The sequence below is a fragment of the Gopherus evgoodei genome, chromosome 3, assembly GCF_007399415.2.
Source record: "Gopherus evgoodei ecotype Sinaloan lineage chromosome 3, rGopEvg1_v1.p, whole genome shotgun sequence".
In the NCBI taxonomy this organism is placed as follows: domain Eukaryota; kingdom Metazoa; phylum Chordata; order Testudines; family Testudinidae; genus Gopherus; species Gopherus evgoodei.
This window is the reverse complement of record NC_044324.1, coordinates 93,263,119-93,286,573: the sequence shown is the minus strand read 5'-3', so window position 1 is coordinate 93,286,573 and position 23,455 is coordinate 93,263,119. Positions and strand designations below refer to the sequence as shown.

At 42.0% G+C, this 23,455-nt stretch overlaps 1 protein-coding gene across 4 annotated transcripts in view; it reads left to right on the top strand.

Annotated features, from left to right (window-relative positions):
• SESN1 (sestrin 1) overlaps window positions 1-23,455 on the top strand; it is a 131,105-nt gene that overhangs the window by 105,278 nt on the left and 2,372 nt on the right. Inside the window, exons 1-9 of one of the 4 annotated variants that reach the window (XM_030556075.1) lie at window positions 3,338-3,650; window positions 12,434-12,499; window positions 14,344-14,544; window positions 15,737-15,919; window positions 18,650-18,892; window positions 20,089-20,236; window positions 22,266-22,378; window positions 22,653-22,843; window positions 23,146-23,290. In XM_030556075.1, coding sequence (XP_030411935.1) covers window positions 3,564-3,650; window positions 12,434-12,499; window positions 14,344-14,544; window positions 15,737-15,919; window positions 18,650-18,892; window positions 20,089-20,236; window positions 22,266-22,378; window positions 22,653-22,843; window positions 23,146-23,290 — 1,377 coding nt within the window. In that variant the 5' untranslated portion in view covers window positions 3,338-3,563. Of the gene's footprint in view, window positions 1-3,329; window positions 3,651-12,433; window positions 12,500-14,343; window positions 14,545-15,736; window positions 15,920-18,649; window positions 18,893-20,088; window positions 20,237-22,265; window positions 22,379-22,652; window positions 22,844-23,145; window positions 23,291-23,455 lie in introns of those variants that run through there. The other 3 variants (XM_030556073.1, XM_030556077.1, XM_030556076.1) reach the window with 3 other exon arrangements.

Below are 23,455 nucleotides of genomic sequence, written 5' to 3'. Positions count from 1 at the left end.
CTAAATAACATTCAGCGTTTGTCAACGGGGCATATATTTTTACCAGAAATACTGCTGAAAGAAGAATAGGCCTCTTCACCTTGAATTGTTCTTTAGAATATGTGTTAACTACTTATGCTAAACTATCTGTTAGCTCTTCTATTTAGCTGTAACACTCTGGGTATGTCTACACAGCAATGTAAGCCTGCCTTAGGATTAGTGGGACTCGTCAGTTGACCCATGTCAGGGAACCATGGGATTGAGCATCTACACTGTATTTTAACCCTAGGTTAAAGATTTTCTGAACCATGTTTGAAGCTAGGGCTCTGGCGTCCAATCTGCATTAATGCTATCCCAAAGTAACCCTATCCCAGAGTGCCTAGTGCCCCCCCCACTGTCGACACTCTAGCCCTACAACCGTGTTACACTCTGGGATAACTCTACTGCCCAGCTTGTTTCCTAACTGACACTGTTATTGATGGGACTCTTGCGCCCCTAAGGACAACATGCGTTCATGAACTGCATAATTAGCTCCTTTGGTGGCTGTCTCAATAGAATGACTGCAATTTGAGAAGGCTTTATACTGCACTACTATCTAATCTGAGAATTGGGCCACCACCACATCCTGGGAGGCAGGGATAAGGGATCCCCAGGAGGCTGTGGGGAAGTGTTGGGGCTGGCTCCTACTCACCACCCTCACAGTGCATGCTGCTTGGACATCTCTGCACACACAGCCCCAAGAAGGGCCGTGGTAGGGGGTTGGGTGGATAAGTGTGAGCAAGGGACAGAGAGCAGAACGGGACCAAGAGGCTGCCCTGCAAGGAGGGGGAGCGGCAGGGCTCCCAGATCAACAAAGCTGGGGGAGGAATGACCCCCAACATCCTTAGACATAATCTGTGAACCCCAGATTGAGACCCATTGCAGTAAAAGACATTACTTCACCCACCGTGTCTCTCTCTATTGGAAGGCATAGACATTTAAGTTGAAACCACAAAGATTTCTCATAGTGGAATAACGTCTTACATCTCAGTCTTTCAGGTAATTATTTTCTTTTCAATAGTTTCTTCTGAACACAAGCCAGTTTTTTGTCTGTGGTGTTGCAAGAGAGTTCTTCCTTGGTCCTTTGTTATACTTTGGCCTGAAGTAAGGAAGCAGTTAGTGGGAATTAAACTGGTCTCTTGACTAGTTTATTTAAACTAGGTCTGAAAATATAACCACATTCACCATCTTGCTTTTTTCTTTTTTCCATTTGTCATCTAAGCCCTTTCTGATGTTCAAGTAGGTATGGCGCAGTAACAACCTGGAAAGACCTCGCCCATTTAGGAAAGCTAAATCCCTGTTCTATATCAGGAAACAGAGTAAGGCCCTAAAGCGCCTTCACAGCTCTAGTCAATGTAATGGTATGCTGCTACTCTATCTTCAAAAGTAGAAAATGTGCCTTGTCTTCTGTGTTAATTGCACTCCATAGAGGGGATGACATTAGGAAAAGAAAGAATGGAAAACTCAGCTTTAGAAATGTGTAAAGCCACTGGCTGGAGTAAAGTTTTCATATTCCACATACATAGTTCTGGCCTCAATGATTTCTTCATTTGGCTGCAGGATTCATAACCCACTTCAAGAATAGCATAAACTGTTTTTCAGTATTCAGTTTTATATTTAATTAAAGTCCAAAGTTCATGGTCATGTAACTCCCTTTACAATTATTAGACTTGTTAGAACTAGTAATCTGGGTTTGTAGCAGTCCAAATCCCAGACTGGAAACTTTGTTTTCCCCGTTAGTTAAGGAAGTTTCTGGGCTTCTGAGCTGCAGCCTAACCACCTCCTCTCAAAGCTGGTTGAAGAATCAAGCATTCTTGTCTTGTTCACATAGTATTTGGTATCTGAAGACTTTTGATTTAAAATAAATATATAAGATAAAAAATAGTTAACAGAACATAGCTTTACACTTTTAATATGGATTTGAAGAGTAAATCAAATTTTACCCAGAACCTTGAACTTGGAGATGCTGTATTTACTTTTGGAAAATGGCATAAAATCAGACATGCCAAACCTGTGAAAAAAACACAGAAATTGGGCTTGTTTTGGGCTTAATTGGCCTATGAGTTGCTTGTTGGCTAGTTTTGGGCTTGTAGCTTATTGCCTTTTTTTTTTTTTTTTAATTGGCTCCTGGCAAGCAGGGGCAAGGGGGAGCAAGCATGGGAAATGGAGAAGAGGGGGAGAGAGTCAGGGGTGCACAACGGGCCCACCACAGTCCCAGACTGCATGCCTAGGGGATCTAGTCACATAGAGTGTTGGGGTTCTTGGGGTTTGTTTTGGTCCTGTTTTGAAATGGGATTAGCTTGATTTTTGGTTTATTGTGAATGTTGGGGTGCTTATTTACCCGTGAAAGTTGGCAACTGTGCATAAAACCCCAAACCAGAACAGAAAGCTATAATTGGGTGGGGAGAACTGGGGCATCTGGGGATCTAACAGCACTGGAGTTTGGTGAAGGAAATATAGACTGCTGCAAACAAAGATTGTGTGTTTTGCTGATGAGAATGCAAAACATGTTTGCACAGGGCTATTATGGTATTAGGTAGGAGCCTTCTGGCCAAGTTGCTAGAGCACTTTATTTAAACTCACACATGCATCTGCTGTATGTGAAGCTCCTATGATCTAGCTGTTAAAAAGGCTTAATTACTTTATTTTAAAAAGCAGGTAGAAGTGAGGATGGACAGAGATGATAGATGATTGAGGGAATACATGACTTTCTAGAAAAAGTACTTTTTGTCAAACAAAAATACTGCTTTTTTTTCTGGCAGAGAGGAGCAGAGGATGCAGGAGCTGAAAAGGGATCTCTCGTCCCTCACCTCATGCGTCCCCGGTAGTCCTTGTGATGGCATCTGTATAGCTGACCTCTGAAATTATCTGCCTGATGAATTGGGAAGTTATTAATAGTTACTTCGTAATTTAAAAACAGCTGCCTAGCCTCAATAGACGTCACCACTAGTGTCCTCAGTAAGGGGCAGCTGAAGATCTAACATTTTCCCATGGGGTGCCAGCACTGAGGCGCAAGTAGAGCACACTCAGGGTTGCATCAGTGGATGTTTGCAGTGTGTTGTCAGAAAATGTTTCTCTGACGGGTTTGGCTCCCAGCTGTAAGTTCTGGGGGCTCCCAGTTGCTGCTGTGCAGACCCGCTCTCCCGGCCATGCTCCCTGACACAAGGGGAGCAGACTGCGACTCGCGGGGGGCACGGCTGGGTGTCCTGTGTAGCCGGGCGGCCAACCTCGCTGGGTGCCTGGGCTCCTGCGGCAGCGGCACGAACTGCCCGCGGAACTGCAGCCCCTTCCCCACTCCCCCTCCCAACCAGGGAGCTCCGCTCCGCTCCGCCTCCCGGCCCCTCCGCCTCCCGCGCATTGGTGGCCGGCGGGAGATGGGGCCGGGCTCCGCTCGGCTTGTTTGTGCCCGTTCTGGGGCTCCCCCGCCCTCGGCCGCTTCGCTGTAGCCTTGGCCTCGCGGCTGAGCTGGCAGAGGGGAGCTGGCTGCGCGTTGTGCGGGGACAGGTCCGCTCCCAGCCTGACTCGCGCAGTTCCCTCCCGCAGGCATGAGGCTGGCGGCCACGGCCAGTCACAACCAGGCGTACGCCGTGCAGGGGCTGCTGTGCAACCACCCCACGGGCCGGGGTCGTAAGGTAAAGGGGGGGGGGCGCGGGCTGGCCAGGCAACAGAGCGCGGGGGGAGGCTGTTCTCGTGACTGGGGTCACTTCTTTTGGTTTGTTTGTGCCGGGGTAGCTACCAAAGTCACGTCAGCCTGGGTCCGGGACAGTCCCTCAGCTGGGCTTCACCGGTGGGCTTAACTTTCCCTTCTGTGGGCTACGTGTTCTGCCTGTTCTCCGCTAAGCCTAGGTGTGCAAGTCCTTTCCATGCCCCCTCCCTCGCGGAAGGGAGAGCCTCCCAGGTTGTGTGCTGCTTGCGCCAGTCCTGGTGGCTTGGTGTGTAATGGGTGGGTGGCTACAGCCAGGTGTAACAAAAAGACATCCAGAATTGGAAACTCGAGGCTGGAAAACCAGGGCCAACATCCTGTTACATTGTGGAGTGGCTTCCAAAGGGAAGTTGGGAAAGCCCCAATCATTTGAGTTATTAAAAAGTGCCCAAAGCCAATCCTTGGGGATTCATTGTAGGGAACCATCCTTCGCTGACAGGGACGTTGACTAGGCTATGTAAGAGGGCTCTTCTTTCTCCTTTTTCTGTGATATACAAGCACACTGGCTGTTGATTCAGATTTGTTATTAATCTTCAGAGTTAATATACAGGTGGAATGAACAGAGTCCATTCATGCCTCTCAGAGCTTTTTAAAAACAAAGTCACTAGTTAATTTCATCCTCTGGATTTTCCAGCATGCCAGTCTTTTCTGCATGTGTCTCAGATTATTAGCTTTCTGGGGCAGACACTGTTGTCTTGTGTCTTGTTAAGTCTAAGAAAATAATATTGTTCCAGTCTGTTCTGGAGACCAGTGATGAAAACACTTAATTGGGTCATATTTGCATGTGTGGCTTTATGTGTTAGATAGTAAGATACTGAACTTAAATAACTTTCAGATAATGACATAAAGCAGCACTCTCCAGAAAATGTGATGGTAAAGATTGGTGCTTCATATTCAGAATTAAGTTTCCTTGTTTATTATTTGTGTTGCAGTCCTAATAGTATTTAAACTTTGTTTATTGCCTTCCAAAATTATGCTGCTTCTTACCAGTCTCCTTTCCATTCCTTAAAGCTACTGGTATTGCAAGTTTTACTTTGGAGCTGCTCCAGTGATCTTAATACATATTTATAAAATATTTTTAACATGCATATTACAGAGAGGGCACAGAAGGTTTAGACACTGGTCCTTTTTAATCCAAGCCATTTGTGACTTGAGTTAATATGAAACCAAGTGAAACAGGTTGTGGTCTTGGCATAGTTCCATCACAAACCCAACTTCTTATAAACTTGTGCCAGCCTTTTACTAGAGAGGGAGAGTATGCTGGCATAACAGAAGTGCCATGGCTAAAACTTTATTTAGTTATATCTCCAGATGTGTATGTTAATATTTAATCCTAGAAGAGCCTAATAATAATAATACTAAAATAATAAAAATAATGGTTTTATTATTTATTTATTTATTTATTTATTAATAACAAGTAAACAAAAGTCTTGGGAGTCGGTACTCCTGGGTTTTACTCCTGCCTCCATCATGAACCTGATGTATATCTTTGGGCAGATCACTTATGTTCCTTATGCCTCAGTTTCTCCATCTGTGAAATGCAGATCACATTAACCAGTTTTGAATGGGTGTTGAGAAGTGTAATATTTTAAAAGCATTCTGAAATCTTTAGACAGAAGGAACTTTACATTTCACATCTAACTTGTAGAGCTAATAATATTTTAAGATGTTTTTAAAATACAATAACACTTTTACTTTCTTTGTGATGATTAAAATCAAGTACAGTAGGCCTATTGAACTTGGTAGGGTTTCCAAGACAGCAGAATGGTTATTTGTAATCATTTAAATCTGTATGTGTGAACAAGCTGAGTGCTTTTATTCTGGAATATCTCTAATTGTTCCTGCACAAAGGAGCTGGTGTCAGAATTTTAAAATGGGAAGAGGAAAGGAAATAAAGATCCAACAAGTGTTAACTTAATACTAATTATGGTTTGTGTCTGAAAATGCCACAGTGGAGTTACAGGGAAATCAAAATAACCTGTACTGAGGTGGCAATCTGTGCATTATTGCTGCAGTCTGTGCAGTAGTTATTGTTAAGATCTAAACAATTGAGTGTTCCAAATTCATAGCATTTCAGTGTCACTACCATTGAGTTTGTGGTTTGAACTGATCTTTGAAGGAGAAGTAGGGGACTGGGGATAACATTTCCAAAAGCATGTAAGATCCTAAATCTCTCTTAAAAATCAGACTTAGGCCTGGTCTACACTACGCGTTTAAACCGATTTTAGCAGCGTTAAACCGATTTAACGCTGGGCTCCTCTCCCCCACACTGCTTAATGTCCTGCTTGGATTGTCATAGCAGCAGGATGCTGGGCTCCTCTCCCCCACACCGCTTAATGTCCTGCCTGGACTATCATAGCAGCTGGAGGCTGCCTCCCACTCAATTTATCTCACTAACAAGTCACTGTTTCTTATTCCTGCATTCTTTATTACTTCATGACACAAATGAGGGGGACACTGCCACGGCAGCCCAGGAAGGTTGGAGAGGAGGAAGCAACGGGTGGGGTTGTTGCAGGGGCAACCCCCGTGAATGGCATGCAGCTCATCATTTCTGCAGGATCTGACATGGAGCAGCTGTGCTCTCTGGTTCTCTGATACACTGGTTCTCTAGTACACTTGCCCCATATTCTAGGCAGGACTGACTCTATTTTTAGATACCATAAAGGAGGGATTGACTCGGGGAGTCATTCCCAGTTTTGCCTTTGCGCCTCCGGCCGACCTCAGCCAGGGGCACTCATGATAGCAGCAGACGGTACAGAACAACAGATAGCCGTCATCTCATTACCAATTTACAATGGCAGCAGATGGTACAGAGCGACTGATAACCGTCTCTGCTATTACGCAAAAGCAAATGAATGCTGCTGTGTAGCGCTGCAGTATCGCCTCTGTCAGTGGCATCCAGTACACATACGGTGACAGTAAAAAAAAGCTGAACGGGCTCCATGATTGCTGTGCTATGGCGTCTGCCAGGGCAATCCAGGGAAAAAGAGCACGAAATGATTGTCTGCCGTTGCTTTCCTGGAGGAAGGAATGAGTGATGACATTTACCCAGAACCACCCGCGACAATGATTTTTGCCCCATCAGGCACTGGGATCTCAACCCAGAATTCCAAGGGGCGGGGGAGACTGCGGGAACTATGGGATAGCTATGGAATAGCTACCCACAGTGCAATGCTCTAGAAATTGACGCTAGCCTCGGACCATGGATGCACACCACCGAATTAATGTGCTTAGTGTGGCCGCGTGCACTCGACTTTATACAATCTGTTTTACAAAACCGCTTTATGTAAAATCGGAATAATCCCGTAGTGTAGACATACCCTTACACTTGGTCTATACTGGCGAGGAAATGAATCGAAGTTATGCATCTTCATGTAGCTGAAATCGATGTGCTGAAATCGATGTACTTAGATCTACTTACCACGGTGTCTTCACTGAGATAAGTTGACGGCTGATACTCTCCCGTTGACTCCGCCTGCGCCTCTCACCCTGGTGGAGTACCGGAGTCAATGGGAGAGCGCTCAGCAGTCGATTTATCATGTCTAGACTAAACGTGATAAATCGACCCCCATTGGATCGATCGCTGACCATCGATCCATCTATGGGCAGTGATCGATCCAGTGGGGAATGCAGACAAGCCTTTAGGAGCCTAAATCACTTGGATGCTTTTGGAAATTTGACCCTAAAAAAGGTAGAAAAGATGCTAAAAAAGTATTTTTAATGTAGGCATGAAAGTATACCAATATAAGGAGATTCTTCATAAAAAGTGCATCCCAACAAAACTTAATTCTAGTCAAAATCATTCCTCTTGCAACTAAAATGTATTTGGCTCTTCTTAAAGACTGCTTTGTTCTTTAGAACTTGTGATTTTTGAGGTGGTTGTGTGTGTATCCAGTGGCATTGGTACTTCATGAGGACACAAAGAATGGAATGATAATTTATACTAATGTGGTTGAGTGCAGCGAATTATATTACCACTCTGCCTACAATTTGTGCGGAAGTGTTCTGCTGTTTACAGTGATTTAAGTAAATACACAAATGTCTCTTTCCCAGACTTGCAACATTTGACATTGTTATTGTACTCAAGGTAGAGACTGTGCATGACATCAGAGAAACAAACTGCAGACTGGTTTGTGGATGGTTTTCAGCTCATGAAAGTAACCTATTGCAAATTAACAATTGATAACCGTGCACCATCTGGTGCATCACTCTGGTGACAGAACTATAACTGAGTTTTGAGAGAGATTTTTATGGTAACGAGGGCAAATGCAGCAGTGCTTTAATAGTTGGTAACGAATGATGAGAACCAGTGGTCAAAGAGGATATCATAGGTGAGTGCAAGTGCTGTAGAAATAGCTAAAGTTAAGGTCCAGGCATTCCCATTCTAAAGGCCCTGTTTCATTTGCTCATAACTTCAGCCTTTTGGGGTGAAATTTCCCATGTTTGGTCTTTTGTCTGGGGGCAATGTGTTTTGTTTTAATGAGAGTAGAAATACATTATTTCTCCAAGTATTACACAATTGTGACTTTTTTGGGAACATCTCTAATAATAAAGCAGCAAGACCTTGGCAGAACCCTGAAACTTGGTAGGGAGATAGCTCTTGGGCAGGAGAGGTGCCTTTCCTGTCTAAACTAAAAATAGCTTGATTTGGCAGTTTTGGGGCATTGAAAAGCCATATGTAGTTTGCAGGCACTTGGTAGTTTTGTAACACTTGAATAATTATTTTCCAGTATTTTAAATGAAAGTGAGCTGCACGAAGCATGTGTGGATGTAGAATTTTGATATAAGATTAAAACAAATGTACTAAACAAGATGTATTGAATGAGTCCGGGTGTAGTGAGAGAAGAGTGGTTATTAGGAAACATAATTAATGTTGTGCACCTGTTGCATTAATTGTGCACCATTCAGCCTCCACTTTTGAGGGCCAGATGCTCAGGTAGCATATATTTGCATAAACAAATTTCCACCAGCTGAAAAACTTGCCGGGAGAGAGAGAGTCCATGGAAGGGGACTTTCTCTGTGATGTTGGGCAAGTCACTTAAGTGCATCTATACTGCAACTCAGTGTGTAATTGTAGCATGAGTAGACATACACATGCTAGCATGGCTAAAAATAGCACTGTAGATGCAACGGCACAGCCTTCAGTTTGTGCTGTATGAATATGCTGGGGACCCTGGGTACATACTCACGTTGCTAGCCTGCACCTCAGCCTATGCCCCTTTGTCTATACTGCTAGTTTTAGGGGTTAAGTGTGGATATGTCTAGCCATGCTGCATTCATACCTTGGGCACCAGTATAGGCATAGTCTCCCTGTCTCAGTTTTTCATCTGTAAAATCAGGACAATAGCACTTCACACAACATCTCAGTGAAGTAATGGATACCTTCATTAGATGTGATGCACACAGATACTACAGTAATGGAGGCCGTGACCCAAGAACCCTCTAATGCTAACTGGCAAGAGAGTTACAGGAATGTACTGATTCTGGAACGTACATTCTGGTTCACCAACAATGTCATGTGAGGTGTTAAATGAAAGACAGGGTCACTCTGGTCATTAATATCATTGTGAACTGTAAGCACAGATACTGTGTAAGGAGTTATGTGTATATATACTGCAAATATGTTCTTAGAGTCTAGGTATGAGTCAACTGCAGAAATGGAAAAGATTTCTGTCAGACAAGACATTTTGTTCAGAGTGGATGCACACTTACATACAAAGTTATTGAAGAGATGTGAAGCCAACAGAGAAAAAACACAGAATAGCTGGGGGTGGCTATGCTGTCTCTGTGTACAAGCAATAAACATAGGGGGTATAAGTTGAAGGCAAAGATAGCCCCTTATTCTGCACGAAGAAAGTAAACAGACAATGTGTTTACCTTCATGAAAATGGGATCTCAGCCAATTTTGGCTGAAAAAAGCTGCAGAGGACTTCCAGGGTGAGAAAGGTCTTTAGACATGAGGTTCACCTGTTTAGTTAAGTTTAGCCTCTAGAAAGCATGTTATTCTATTTTTATATGTAACTGTTTGTTTTCTGTATTCTTACTGTCACTTGAGTCTTAAATCTTTGATGATAAACTTTATTCTTGTTTTCACTATAAATATATCTGAATGCTATGATATTAACCTAGGTGCCGATCCTGAGTTGAATCGTACAAGCTAATGTGTGATTTTTTTTTTAAAGTACACAGTTTAAGGTCTAAAGAACACCTCTCTATCTTAGGTACAGTAGAACCTCAGCGTTATGAACTGACCAGTTAGCCACACACTTGGTTTGGAACCAGAAGTATGCAGTCAGGCAGTAGCAGAGATTTAAAAAAAAAAAAAAAAGGCAAATACAGTCCAGTACTGTTAAATGTAAACTACTAAAAAAAAAAAAAAAAAAAGGAAAGCAGCATTTTTCTTCTGCATAGTAAAGTTTCACAGCTGTATTAAGTTGATGTTCAGTTGTAAACTTTTGAAAGAACCATAATTTTTTGTTCAGAGTTACAAACAACCTCCGATCCTGAAATGTTTGCAACTCTTGAGTTTCTACTGTGACTTGTGTGGTATCTGACAGCCTCACAGTCTAACATGTCTGCTACTCTGAAACAGTCTGTAGTGCATATATTCTCAAAAAACCTTGCAGGTGCTTCTGTTTTTATTTTACACCTGGGATCTGAGACACAGAGATTCTAGTGGCTCATAGTCACAGAAGAAGTCTGTGCCAGATCAGATTTGAACCCAGGTCTCTCAAGTCCCAAGCCTTAACCGCAGAGACACCCTTCCTCTCCCTTGTAGGGCTTTTAAAAAAGTTATGTTACATGAAGGTGTTTTCTCTCTTTATTTACAGAGCTGTTTTTTAATAAACCTTCTTCCTGCAGCATAATCATTATGTTATGAGGGGACAAGAAAGCTGAAGGTCCAGACTTGCTGATATATTTGAAACTGTATTGGGCAAAATATATTAGTAAGCTTATGAGTCTCAGGTTGTAGAACTTTGAGGCTTTCTTCTTGTAATTGTTCTGGGAAGGAGAAAGACTAAAATTTAGCTGTCCAAGAATTAAACTAAGATTTTTCTCCTGCTGTGTATGAGTTTGAAGCTAGGTTTGGAGACATCTGTTAAATTTAAATGTTGCATAAAGATCTTTTTATTTTCTTATTGTCGCTTGGATGTAAGATCTTTCTTTAATTTATCAGTATATGGGTGGCCAGGACAAGAAGTAGCTGGCCTCTGTAGGGTAAGATTATTTTAGGATATACATTCAGCCCAACTCTGACACACGTATTACAGATTTAGTTGAAAGTGTAACATGTTTTTGAACCTTGTGACCTGCAGTAAGAAAAGGCTCCATTACAAGCCTTATCCTTCCATGTAAGATTCGAAAACATTAGTGGTAAGGACACCTTTTAGTTAACGCTTTCCCAAGTATAACTCAAGAAATGAGAACATCTGACTTAAGAAGTAAGAGGCAGATTAGACAAATAGAATCTTGAGATCACATATGGGTACCATGGACAAGGGTCAGTGTTAATTCACTCTGCAGTCTGAAGCTTGTTTGTAGCTTGTTTTCTGTTAGGGAAAAGTTCAGGAACTGTAATTGATGGATAAAGTTACTAGATTTTTCAAGACAAATCAAGGTTATTATAAACAAGTCACAAGCACCAGCCTTGCTTATTATTGGTCTTTTTTTTTCTTGTATTTGGATAATATTTGTTTGTGTAAATTCATTGCATGTAAATGAAAGCTTAGGCAGCAACTTATGTTTAGATAAGACCAACTGTCTTCTAGGAGCCACATTCTCCCCTAAAAAAAAAAAAAAAAAAACCCAAAAAGGGGTTTTTTTTTACCCACGAAAGCTTATGCCCAAATAAATCTGTTCGTCTTTAAGGTGCCACCGGACTCCTCGTTGCTTTTGTGGATACCGACTAACATGGCTACCCCTGATACCATTCTCCCCCCAGGAAGATCCAAGTAATTCCCACTGAAGTACATGGTTGTTACCTGGATACTGAGAGGCTAACTGGGCCTCAAAATTCCCAGGTGCAACAGATTTAATATGAAGCTTCCTTCAGTTGAGCAGGTAGAATAAAAATAACCAGTGGTTGTGATATGGATAACTCTAATCTCCTAGGTATTGAGATAAATTGGCCGTGTTTGAGCAAAAGTTTTTTGTGGTAAACTGTTCTTCAGGTTGGATGTAATTACCTGTCTTTCTCTCTGTCAACTTAAAATTGCTCATTAATGTCTCTTAAGTTTTTGTTTGCTTGCTTTTTATTTGCAGATACCTTTAGCAATTCACACACATCACTAAGGTTGAAAAAAACAATTGGTTAAGGTTACAGCTGTTTCATTTCCTGACAGATGCACAGAGACTGGTATGTTGGTTTACTGCAGATGTGTAGAAATGCATCAATCTCATTTTGCATCAGTGACATATCACATGACTGGCTGCTGTGTACTGAACAAATTGTTCTGGACGCTCTGCCAAGTATTTTATGCAAAATTAAGGTTTTCAGTAAGCAGGTTTTATTGTTTTTAACCATAGCAGTATGATGTACTGTAAACAAGTATGGTTAGTTATGAAGCATGAGTAGAAAAATAACTGCATGTGTACAGAGTGTACCACTAAAACAAGCACAGGTCTGTTTGTTTGGTGAATTTTTTTCTTCCCTGAAGCCAGAGCTGAAATGTTTATAGCTGAAAACTGAGATGGTGTAATTCTCTTTTCTAGGAACTTGGAATTAGAATTCCTAGACCACTGGGACATGGACCAAGCAGATTCATCCCAGAGAAGGAGGTATGTTGTTTGCAAGTACACATTGAGCTGTATGCTTTTAAGGGAAAGTCATTAAGGACCGACATGGTTTTAGAACAGCTGTTGATCTGCAAAATATTTTGCACACTGTTGATCATAATAAATCATCATCAGACTGGCAATGGTTCTGCTAAACTAGAAAGCAGTAATGGCCATGTGGAATTCTGGAATTTTCATAGCACTTTTACACAACCATATTTTACAAAAGAAATGCAGAGTTGTTTTTCATAATGATAATCACTTGCCCTGTCCCATATGCAGTATTCAAGTGTGGGCTGGCTCCTCTTACTGGTCCACAAAGGTCCAGAGGAGCCTCTATCCCAGGGGTGGGCAAACTTTTTGAACCGAGGACCACATCTGGAAATAGAAGTTGTATGGCAGGCCATGGATGCTCGCAAAGTTGGAGTTGGGGTATGGGAGGGGGTGATGGCTCTGGTTGGGGGTGGGGGTTCTGGGGTGGGCTAGAAATGAGGAGTTCAGGGTGCAGGAGGGGCCTCCGGTGGGGGTGGGGTGAGGGCTTTGTCTAGGGGTGCAGGCTCTGGGGTGGGGCTGGGAATGAGGAGTTTGGGGTGTAGGAGAGTGCTCCAGGCTGGGACCAAGGGGTTCGGAGGACAGGAGGGGGATCAGGGCTGGGGAAGGGAGTTGGGGTGTGGTAGGGGGTGCAGGCTCTGGCTGGGGGTGCGGACTCTGAGGTGGGGCTGAGGGGTTCAGGGTGCAGGAGAGTACTCTGGGCTGGGATTGAGGGGTTCAGAGTGCGAGAGGGGGGACCAGGGCTGTGGCAGAGGATTGGGGCCCGAGAGGGGTGCAGGCTCCAGGCAGCACTTACCTCAAGCAGCTCCCAGAAGCAGCAGCATGTCCCTACGCAGAGGCACAGCTAGGTGGCTCTGCATGCTATCCCATCTGCAGACACCACCCCTGCAGTTCCTGGTCAATGGGAGCTGTGGGGCTGGCGCTTGGGCAGCATGCAGAGCGGAGACCCCTGGCTGCCCCTACGTGTAGGAGCCGGAGAAGGCCATGCCGCTGCTTCTGTGAGCTGCTTGGAGCAGCCCGACCCTGCTCCCCAGCTGGAACGCCGGAGCAGGGCAAGCCCCAGACTCTGCTCCCCAGCCAGAGCTCGACGGCTGGATTAAAACGGCTGGTGGGCCGGATCTGGTCTGCAGCCATAGTTTGCCCACCCCTGTTCAATCCCTTAGTTCTGGTGATGGTTGTGTTTTTCTTATGAGCTCTTACCACTTCTGCAAATGAACAGAAGTTTATCATTCCTTCAGCTCAAAGAGCATGTGTTAGAGCTCTTTCAGTGCTGCTCTATGAATTGATTGGCAGGGGAGACTGTTGTAACGAGGATTTATTGATGTGACTGTGGTCAGTTTTCTGAGAAGTTTGAAGTCTTAATCCTGGGTTTCCCCCTATTGCCAGGTAGTCAGATAGCACTTAACTTTTTTTTTTCTCCTTAACTAGCATTTACGCCTTTTATAGATACTACGATTACCCCTCAGTACACTCAGCTATTTTTTCTGCTGTTTTCCACAGTGGCTAAGCTATGCTCTGAGAGTAGTGTGAACTGGCCCTGCCAGAGATGCACATATTCTTATTACCTACATACAATCTGAATTTCAGGGCTATACCTTAAAATGTCACATGCAATTCCCTCATACTTAACTAGGATTTCTAAAGAAACTTAATAAACATTAGATTCACAGTTAGCAGAATGGATGCCCAAAACCTAATTGGGGCTTTTGAGAACAATGTGATATAAATACTTAATCATCATTTTGTTGATACATTTTGGAAAACCGTTTCTAAAGCCCTCTTTTTAATTCAATCAGATTCTTCAAGTGGGAAATGAAGATGCCCAGATGCATACATTGTTTGCAGATTCTTTTGCTACTTTGGGTCGTTTGGACAACATCACCTTAGTGATGGTTTTCCACCCGCAGTATCTAGGAAGCTTTCTGAAAACTCAGCACTATCTACTGCAGATGGATGGCCCATTGCCTCTTCATTACCGACACTACATAGGGATAATGGTATGTTGGAATGCAGAGCAGCAAGCAGAAAGAGCCATTTTGGCAACTTTCTTTAATCCTTTTTACAACAGATGTTAACTACATTTTGTTGTTTCAGCTGAGGGAAGGCCTTTCAACGTATGTTAAGGGAAATGCCAGAGTAATTACCAAAAGCATTTTGTATTTTATAGAACACTATCTTTTATCTTTGTTTTCTTTTCTAAGTACAGTTCTATGAGATCAGTGCTTACGGTCTAAATGCTCATGCTTTCAAAAAGAATGGTAGGAGGAAAAAAGATAACCTTAGTGTCATATGAATAGGAAGATTATTTTCCCATCAGATTCCTATGTACCTCAAATCTGTTTTTTAAGCCAGGCTTTTAACAATCTGTGGGTATGGCTACACTTGCAACTGTACAGCGCTGTCGTGGCAGCGCTTTGAAGTGCGAGTGTGGTCGCGGTGCCAGTGCTGGGAGAGAGCTCTCCCAGCGCTGCAGGTACTCCACCTCCCTGTGGGGATTAACTTACAGCTGGGGAACTGTTTACACTGGCGCTTTACAGCGCTGTAACTTGCTGCGCTCAGGGGGGTGTTTTTTCACCCCCCTGAGCGAGAAAGTTGCAGTGCTGTAAAGCGCCAGTGTAGCCAAGGCCTGTGTCTTGTCCAGCACACCTCAATATAAATAACTTTACCATTCAGTCAGAATTTCAGAATCTTCAGATTCCAACCAAATTTCCTGTTAGATTTGAAAATTGTAATAATTAACTGTTACAGGTGTAGATTGTAGTCTCCATTGTACCAATGCAGCAGTCTGTGTCCATTTAAGTTATCTTGAAACTCTGAGCCTTATCTAACCTAACAATGGAAATTGTTATTCTTTGAGTAAACCATGTATAATCACATTCCTTACTGGAAAAGTGCCAGTTTTTCTGGCTTTTACTGACAAAACTTTAGAATCAGCTTCCCACGTGCCAATTTTAGATTAGATTTTAAAGATGCAAAATCAAAACACTGTTATGGTGAATATGAATGAAAAATGTTCACTTGTATATTCTTAAGAGGAATAATTGAAACAAGCTACTGTGTTAATCATAAGTTGTTTTAATTACAGATTTTGACCACTGCAAAATCTTAAATTGTAATGATAGTTTGCGTCATTGCTACGAGCTAATTTGCAAAGATTCTTCTGCATTATTATTTATTTTTTCCTTCTAGGCTGCAGCAAGACATCAGTGCTCCTATCTAGTTAACCTCCATGTTAATGACTTCCTTCATGTTGGAGGAGACCCCAAATGGCTGAATGGCCTAGAGAATGCACCTCACAAACTGCAAAATTTAGGAGAATTGAATAAAATATTGGCTCATCGGCCCTGGCTTATCACCAAAGAGCATATTGAGGTTAGTCTTCTCTTATGCAACATTTTATGCATCCTCACTACATTAAATGCAGTCTAAATTTCTTGGGACTGAGGAGGAAGCTTATTTTTTTTTTCTCTCTAGTGGTTTTATTTACCCTTTTTGTAGCTGAAATACTGTAATCATTATGGAAATGACATATCATGAACTCAAAATAATTACTGGTCTCATCTCACTGAGTAGAGTTCTTATTTAGAAAGCAGTTCTACTGGTACTTTGGAAGAATTGCATGTTAGTGTACCACAGTGTGACGCTGGCAGCCTTGATATATAACCCTCAGTAAGATGGACATGTGTTACTTAAAACGTGATGGTATGTCACTGGCATATAGCACCTGATTTTGTAGGCTCTACTTGGGGCTGTGTGGAACCCACATTTAAAATGGCTAAGGCTCTGGGTGATCCAACTTGAGACTTAAAAGTAGAGGGTGCAGATTCAGATATGTACCTTCTTAAAACAAGATTATTATACATTTCTCTTGAACTCAAGATTTTCAAGATGGTGCTAGGGCATTAGAATAGGTGAAGATCAGAAAATTTTTAACTGACTTGATTGAAAACTATGTATTTTGAACCTAGACACTCCGGTCTACTGTATATGCGTATAAAATGTACATATTTCTCTTCTGATTCCATGACACTCTCACACTTAAGCAACTTCTTAAAAGCAAGTTATATATATAAAAACAATAGAAGCAATAACCTGAAGTATAATGCTCTCCTTCTAAAGCCACTCTCTGCCTCCCTGCCTAACAGCTGCTGGTCAGAGCAGCTCTTCCTGCTGCTGCTTTTCACTCACCAGAGAAAGGAGGAAGAGTGTGTTACTTTCTCTGAGAAACATCTGTCAGGTGGGGAAGCAGAGGCTGGCCTTGCTGGGGGGAAGAAGCATACTCTTTTTGCAAAGGCTGAGAACCTCCCACTTGTTCCTGTCTGAAGGGGAAGCTGGGGTTTAAAGTGTCCTGTCAGTGACCGATAATTCCTCCCATGTGGAGCCACTGGGAAAGATGGAGTCTTGAGCCCTGTTTCACCCCCAGACTTCCTTTAGGCAGCTTATTTGCCAGGAACTGCCTGGGGCTTTCTGAGATTGCAGAGATGGGCTAAATCTATCCAATTTCTGCCTGTGCAAGCCAAACTTGAAGGTTTGAGTAGAAGCATTGATTTATTACTGGTGTGAAATTGAAAAAACAGCCAGCCTGACTTCAGTGGAAACCTGAAAGCAAAATGAAGCCACTTCAACTGATCCAAGTGCTATTTTTTGGCAAAAAGTCATCTGCTATTTGGCTTACCCATGTGACCTCATTACCACAACTCCCTCCCTCCTTCTGTCAATGGCTTATTAGTAATAAAACCAGCAATACAAGGATTGATTATGGCAGTATTATGGGCTGCGAGGAGGGAGGTATTAGTCTCTTGAAATTAATAATATAATGAGGATGTGGCCAGTTGCTTCTTAACTAGTTTTTGACCCCTTACCTCACTCTCTGTTTGGTCCTTTTCAAGGGTAAGCTCAGCATTTGTCTGTGCAGCTTCTAGCTTACTGAGGTAAGACATAACAAGAGAGCTTGAATTCTAGAAGAATGACTTCTTTCCAGAGAACAAGTTGTCATGGTATAATTCCCTACTCTGAACCTTAATGTCCAAAAGATGGGGTACCAGCATGAATTCTTCTAAGCTTAATTACCAGCTTAGAACCTGTAGCGCTGCCACCAACCAGGAATTCCAGTGCCTGGTACACTCTGGTCCCCCCAAGACCCAGACCCTCTGGATCTTACCACAAGGAAAGTAAACCCTTTCCCCCAGCGTTGCCTCTCCCAGGCTTCCCCTCCCTGGGTTACCCTGGAAGATCACTGTGTGATTCAACCTCCTTGAATCTTAAAACAGAGAGGAAAATGCACCTTCCCCCCTCCTCCTTTCTGCCCCTCCCAAACTCTCCCTGAGAGAGACAGTAATCCTAACACAGAGAGAAATTAGTCTCTCTCTCCCCCTCCCCTCCTTTCTCTCCACCAATTCCCTGGTGAATCCAGACCCCGTCCCCTGGGGTCTCACACTAGAATAAAAAAAAATCAGGTTCTTAAACAAGAAAAACTTTTAATTAAAGAAAGAACAAAGGTAAAAATTATCTTTGTAAATTTAAAAAATGGAATAGGTACAGGGTCTTTCAGCTATAGACACTGGGAACACCCTCCCAGCCTAAGTATACAAGTACAAATTAAAATCTTTTCAGCAAAATACCAATTTGAACGCCTTCCAACCAAATACACATTTGCAAATAAAGAAAACAACCATGAGCCTAACTTGCTTTATCTACCTAGTACTCACTATTCTGAACTTATAAGAGCCTGTATCGAAGAGATTGGAGAGGAACCTGGTTGCACGTCTGATCCCTCTGAGCCCCCAGAGTGAACAACAACCAAAAACTAACAGCACACACACAAACTTCCCTCCCTCAAGATTTGAAAGTATCCTGTCCCCTGATTGGTCCTCTGGTCAGGTGACAGGCTCACTGATTTTGTTAACCCTTTACTGGCAAAAGAGATATAAAGTACTTCTGTTCTATTAACTCCTACTGTGTGTTTATGACACAAGTATTGACAAGTGCATTAAAAAGTTTGTGGGATTAGGCTGATTAGGTTGATGAAGTTTCTGAGCCACCAATACAGGGTGTTATTTTTTGTTGTTTTTTTTAAGTCTTGTGTTTGTGTTTCTTTTAAAGCAACTTCTGAAGACAGAAGAGCATAGCTGGTCCCTGGCAGAGCTGATCCACGCAGTTGTTCTCCTTACACACTACCATTCACTTGCCTCTTTCACATTTGGCTGTGGAATCAGCCCAGAAATTCATTGTGAGGGTGGCCACACTTTCAAGCTCCCCTCTGTCAGTAACTATTGCATCTGTGATATTACAAATGGCAACCATGGAGTGGATGAAACTCATGACGGCCCAGCTGGAAGCATTTCAGTAAGGATCTGTTACCATCTAGGAGTTTGAGCATGTAACAATCTCCAGTTTTAACAAGTTCATGCTGGTACTTCTGCATTAATCCAATAGGTGGATGAGATCTAGTTCTGCATATCCATTTCACCCAACTTTAGTGGCACAATAGAGTGATTTACCCAGAGTGTGGATGAACTTGGATGAGGGTTAGGTGGCTTAAGCTAAACTTAGATCAAACTGAAAGATAGTCTGGGGGAAGCAATCAGAAGTGGCAGTTATCTCTGTCCCCTCAGTTGAGGGTGTCTGCCTTCCATTTGTCATTCTAGTTGGCAAACAGGGGGTTTAGTTGGTCACTCTGCAGCTTCTAAATGTCTAAACAGCAGCAGTCACCAAAGTTCCTTTTTTCAATCTGTGCTTTCCTGGAGGATGAACACCTCTTTCTTTTATATGAGACCCACTCTACACCCACAGACCATTCAGAATCTTCTAAATGCCTTTACATTACGCAGTTCATCTTGCTCATTAGTGCTCCCTGATCTGCATTGGTTTTCAGCTAGCTATCCTTTGCAGTTAAAAGTCAAAGATCATGATCTCAGGTTTGGGTGCTGGTTAACGCTTGAAGACGTTGGTATAAACAGAAGAGATCTGGTGGTGCAGGGCATTTTCCGTGTGGGCTACTTGACTCTGTAACTGCCGTCTTCATAAAAGTCTGGATTTGTGGATGATAAGGGCACAATGCAAGACACCTATTACCCAGGCTTTCCTTGGAAGACAAAGCATACTATGTGAGGCAGAGAGGAAGTGGAAGACTGATTGGGCAAAGGTGGGAAAATTGAAGATGAGGATTTTATTTGCTGTAGCCTGGGGGATTTTTGTTTTAGAGTTCCTTTTTAATGGATATTGAGCCAATAAAATATGCATTTATGATTCGAACAGTATCCAGAGTCAGTGCACTTATTTTGACTTATAATTTTATTTACAAAGTGGGAGACTAAATCTTTAATACAGTCACACTAGAGCTCTTAGATCAGTATCTCTCTACATAAGTAGAGTTCTGGTCTTTCTAGAAAATATTAAAAAAAAATGCAAATCAAGGTTGGAGTATGAGCTTTAGCTTTAGCTTTAAACTTCTGGCTTCCCAGTTTGTATCACAGCTGTCACGTTCTAGTATAGAGAGAGAGCACTAAAGTGTGTGTGTGTGTGTGTGTTTTAATTTTAAGACTACAGAATCTTTCTGTGAAGTTGAAGCACTTATGGAGAAAATGAAGAAGCTACAAGAGTGCAGAGATGAAGAGGAAGCCAGCCAAGAGGAGATGGCCACACGTTTTGAGAGAGAGAAGAGAGAAAGCATGTTTGTGTGTTGTTCAGGTAAAAATACATAAGTGGTGATTATTTAGACTTAACTCAACGTGTTGGAGAAATCAACCTACTTTTAACATCTACCAGTTACTAAAAAGTGGTATTTTTGTTGTGTTTTATTGCACAAACAAAAACTTAATTTAAAAAGGATGATGGTTAGAGAAGTGTGATTTTTAAACAAACCCTTAAAAACAAGGAGGTGCCAAGTAGTGTGACATCTCTTAAACATACCGTAATGCCCACTAACAGCCTCCGTATCTCCACAAGGAACTTAATTTTGCCTCCAACAGATAAGAAAATGCTACTCAATTATTCGCCTACAGTGTAATGTAAAACCTAATTACCTCAGCTACAGTAGCAAATATTAAATACTGATGTGCATGAGTTGAATGTGGGGTGTGTTGTTTTTCAGGGAAATATGAGATTGTACTTAAAGTCTGCTACAAGCCTAATGTTGTTCTGGGTTCTTCCACAGAAATTAAATTAAACTGTGGTTTGTAAGTTCTAGAGCTCTGTTTCCTTGAACTTTTGATCCAAAAAATCCACTTACTGCCCATGAAATTCTGAAAAAAAAGTAGGCGCAATATGTTTGATAATTTGTGGTTTTTTGCATATAATGAAAGAAGCTGGATTTTTTCCTTCAAGGAATTGCCTCTAGAGATCCATACTCTTGCAATTGTATTAGGCTGTACATAGCCAGAACCTTTAAAATCAGTCTAAAGAGGTTGTGTATATCTTACAGACAATCTCTGCACTTTTTAAGTGAAACCATGCTTATCCCACGGCTGCTGCAGTTCCTAATTGCTTACCCAGAGAACAACTGCGATAAGCAGAGGATAAAGGATGAATAAACTGTGGAGCCAATTTCTTTGGTTTAATTTCTTGAATGTCTGGAAAGGACTGGTACCCTGGGTGCTATCACCATTCGGGCAACTACACCTGTGTTCCCCCTCTGTGGTTGCTCAAGTGCACCTACTTTAGGCACTTGGTTCCTCAGCCATCACCTCTCTTGAGCAGATACCCATGTCTCTTTCCCTCCTGACCAGGGTTTTTCCAAGCTGCACTGTCCCCTGCCTGCACTGATATATCCTCAGCAAGCCAGATTGCCTAACCAGGCTAGTGCCTGTGCTTTGCTTTGCTTTGCTTTCTCTCTGAAGGCTATGAACAGCTCTACTACAAGTTACCACACAGCTTTTACTAAATAAGCACATTTATTCTTAAGATGAAAGTATTACAGAAAAAACATTAAAACAGTAAAAGAACCTACACGCATACTAAAAAGCTTATCAGAGATCACCACAGCTTAATTTCCTCGGGTGTGGTAGGTGTTAGTCCTTCAAACCCACAACTGGGTTTCTCCGTGGTTACAAGTTCATAACTGATTCAGATTTAGAACTAGAACCCAGACTGGGCAGAACAACTGTTTCTTTATACAGCTTGGGCCTTTGATGGTGGCCTTCAGTAACCGGTAATCAGCAGACAAAGACCCTCTTCTCATGGCATAGCTTCAAAAGGCTTCATAACAGGGGTTGAGGAATATGCATTCACCTCTTCCTAGATATTCCCCAGGAAAATAATTTAATGGTTTTTATTCTAAAAGTCCATTCTTGTCTCGCACATTGTTTGAACCTCCAGGTCTCGCATATCATCCCCTTTAGAGGTTACATACAATCTTGGCCCACAATAATACATAAATCATTCATTTAATACAATGGACCCCAAAGATACTTAAACTTAATTTAGTAAGGTCTTCCGAGGATATTGCAGGAAATTGCCATATTTTTCACAAGTTCTACCATAAATTACAAACTTCTCCACTTACTACTAGGTAACCTAGTTTTGCAAGAGTTCCCTGTATTAGGATTGTTTCTTGGTGGGATGGGGGAGATCAGTGGGAGGTGTTACTGTTGTACTGTTACATATTGTACTGTTGAGGTGAGAGAATCCACAATGGCTTCACAAGTGCTCTTTCATTTTTGTTTTCTTGCTGGAATATGCCGAGATTAACTTGTGAAACTCCTACTGTTTACTTTAACAGAGGATGAGGAATCAGCGCCAACAAGAGATGTATCTCGCCACTTTGAGGATACAAGCTATGGGTATAAAGACTTCTCCAGACATGGAATGCATGTGCCTACATTCCGTGTTCAGGTAACAGAAAAGTGATCAGTAACCAGCATCAGAAAATGCGTACAATCAGTGTGTTAAATTGTACCAATTATTTTGCATCAAAACTTGTCACTAGTTCTAACTATTGCCTAGAGAACAAGAGAGGATTTATTTGTTGTTTTATTTTACAAATAAGCACTTTTATTTCCAGAGCAATACATTTATAGTGATTATACTTGATAAAGGAAATTGAAGAGCTAGAACTTCAATGTGTCTTTGTGAAACATGTAGTCAGTTTTGGTTTCTTTATTTTAAGGACTATTCCTGGGAGGACCATGGCTATTCCTTGGTTAATCGTCTTTACCCAGATGTGGGGCAGCTGATTGATGAGAAGTTTCATATTGCTTATGATCTGACGTACAATACAATGGCCATGCACAAAGATGTGGATACCTCCATGCTTAGACGTGCAATTTGGAATTATATCCACTGTATGTTTGGAATAAGGTTGGTCTTGTCATCTTCCTTATACAAAACAATAGATTTGATAGTATCTCCCACTAGTTTGTTTTTCCTGATGGAAGGAAAGCCATTCGTTATACTATCAGTGATACATTTCATTGCCATGACAGCAATACAGGAGCAAGACTCTACTTAAGGGGATAAGAGAGGCATATTTCTAGAAAGCAAGTCTCTGTTCACAGCTGGAATAACTAATTGTGTACAGTAGTTCGAAACATAATTTCTAAGTAAAATACTAAGATTGTGGGACAGGAAAATGAAAGTATTCTCCTTTCACTTCTGAACAGATACGATGATTATGACTATGGTGAAATTAATCAGTTGTTGGATCGCAGTTTTAAAGTTTACATCAAAACTGTGGTTTGCACTCCTGAAAAAACCACAAAAAGAATGTATGACAGCTTCTGGAGGCAGTTCAAACACTCTGAGAAGGTACTGTCTGCATGTATTCTGAGTAGCGCAGTAAACTTGGTAGTAATGCTAGTAGCCATAGTGTGCTACAATAATAGTGTTAAATGCTATGATAATCAGAGAATCGTGCTTCAGTTATGAAATTATTTAGAACTTACTTCTGTGGGATAAATATCAAACTGAATT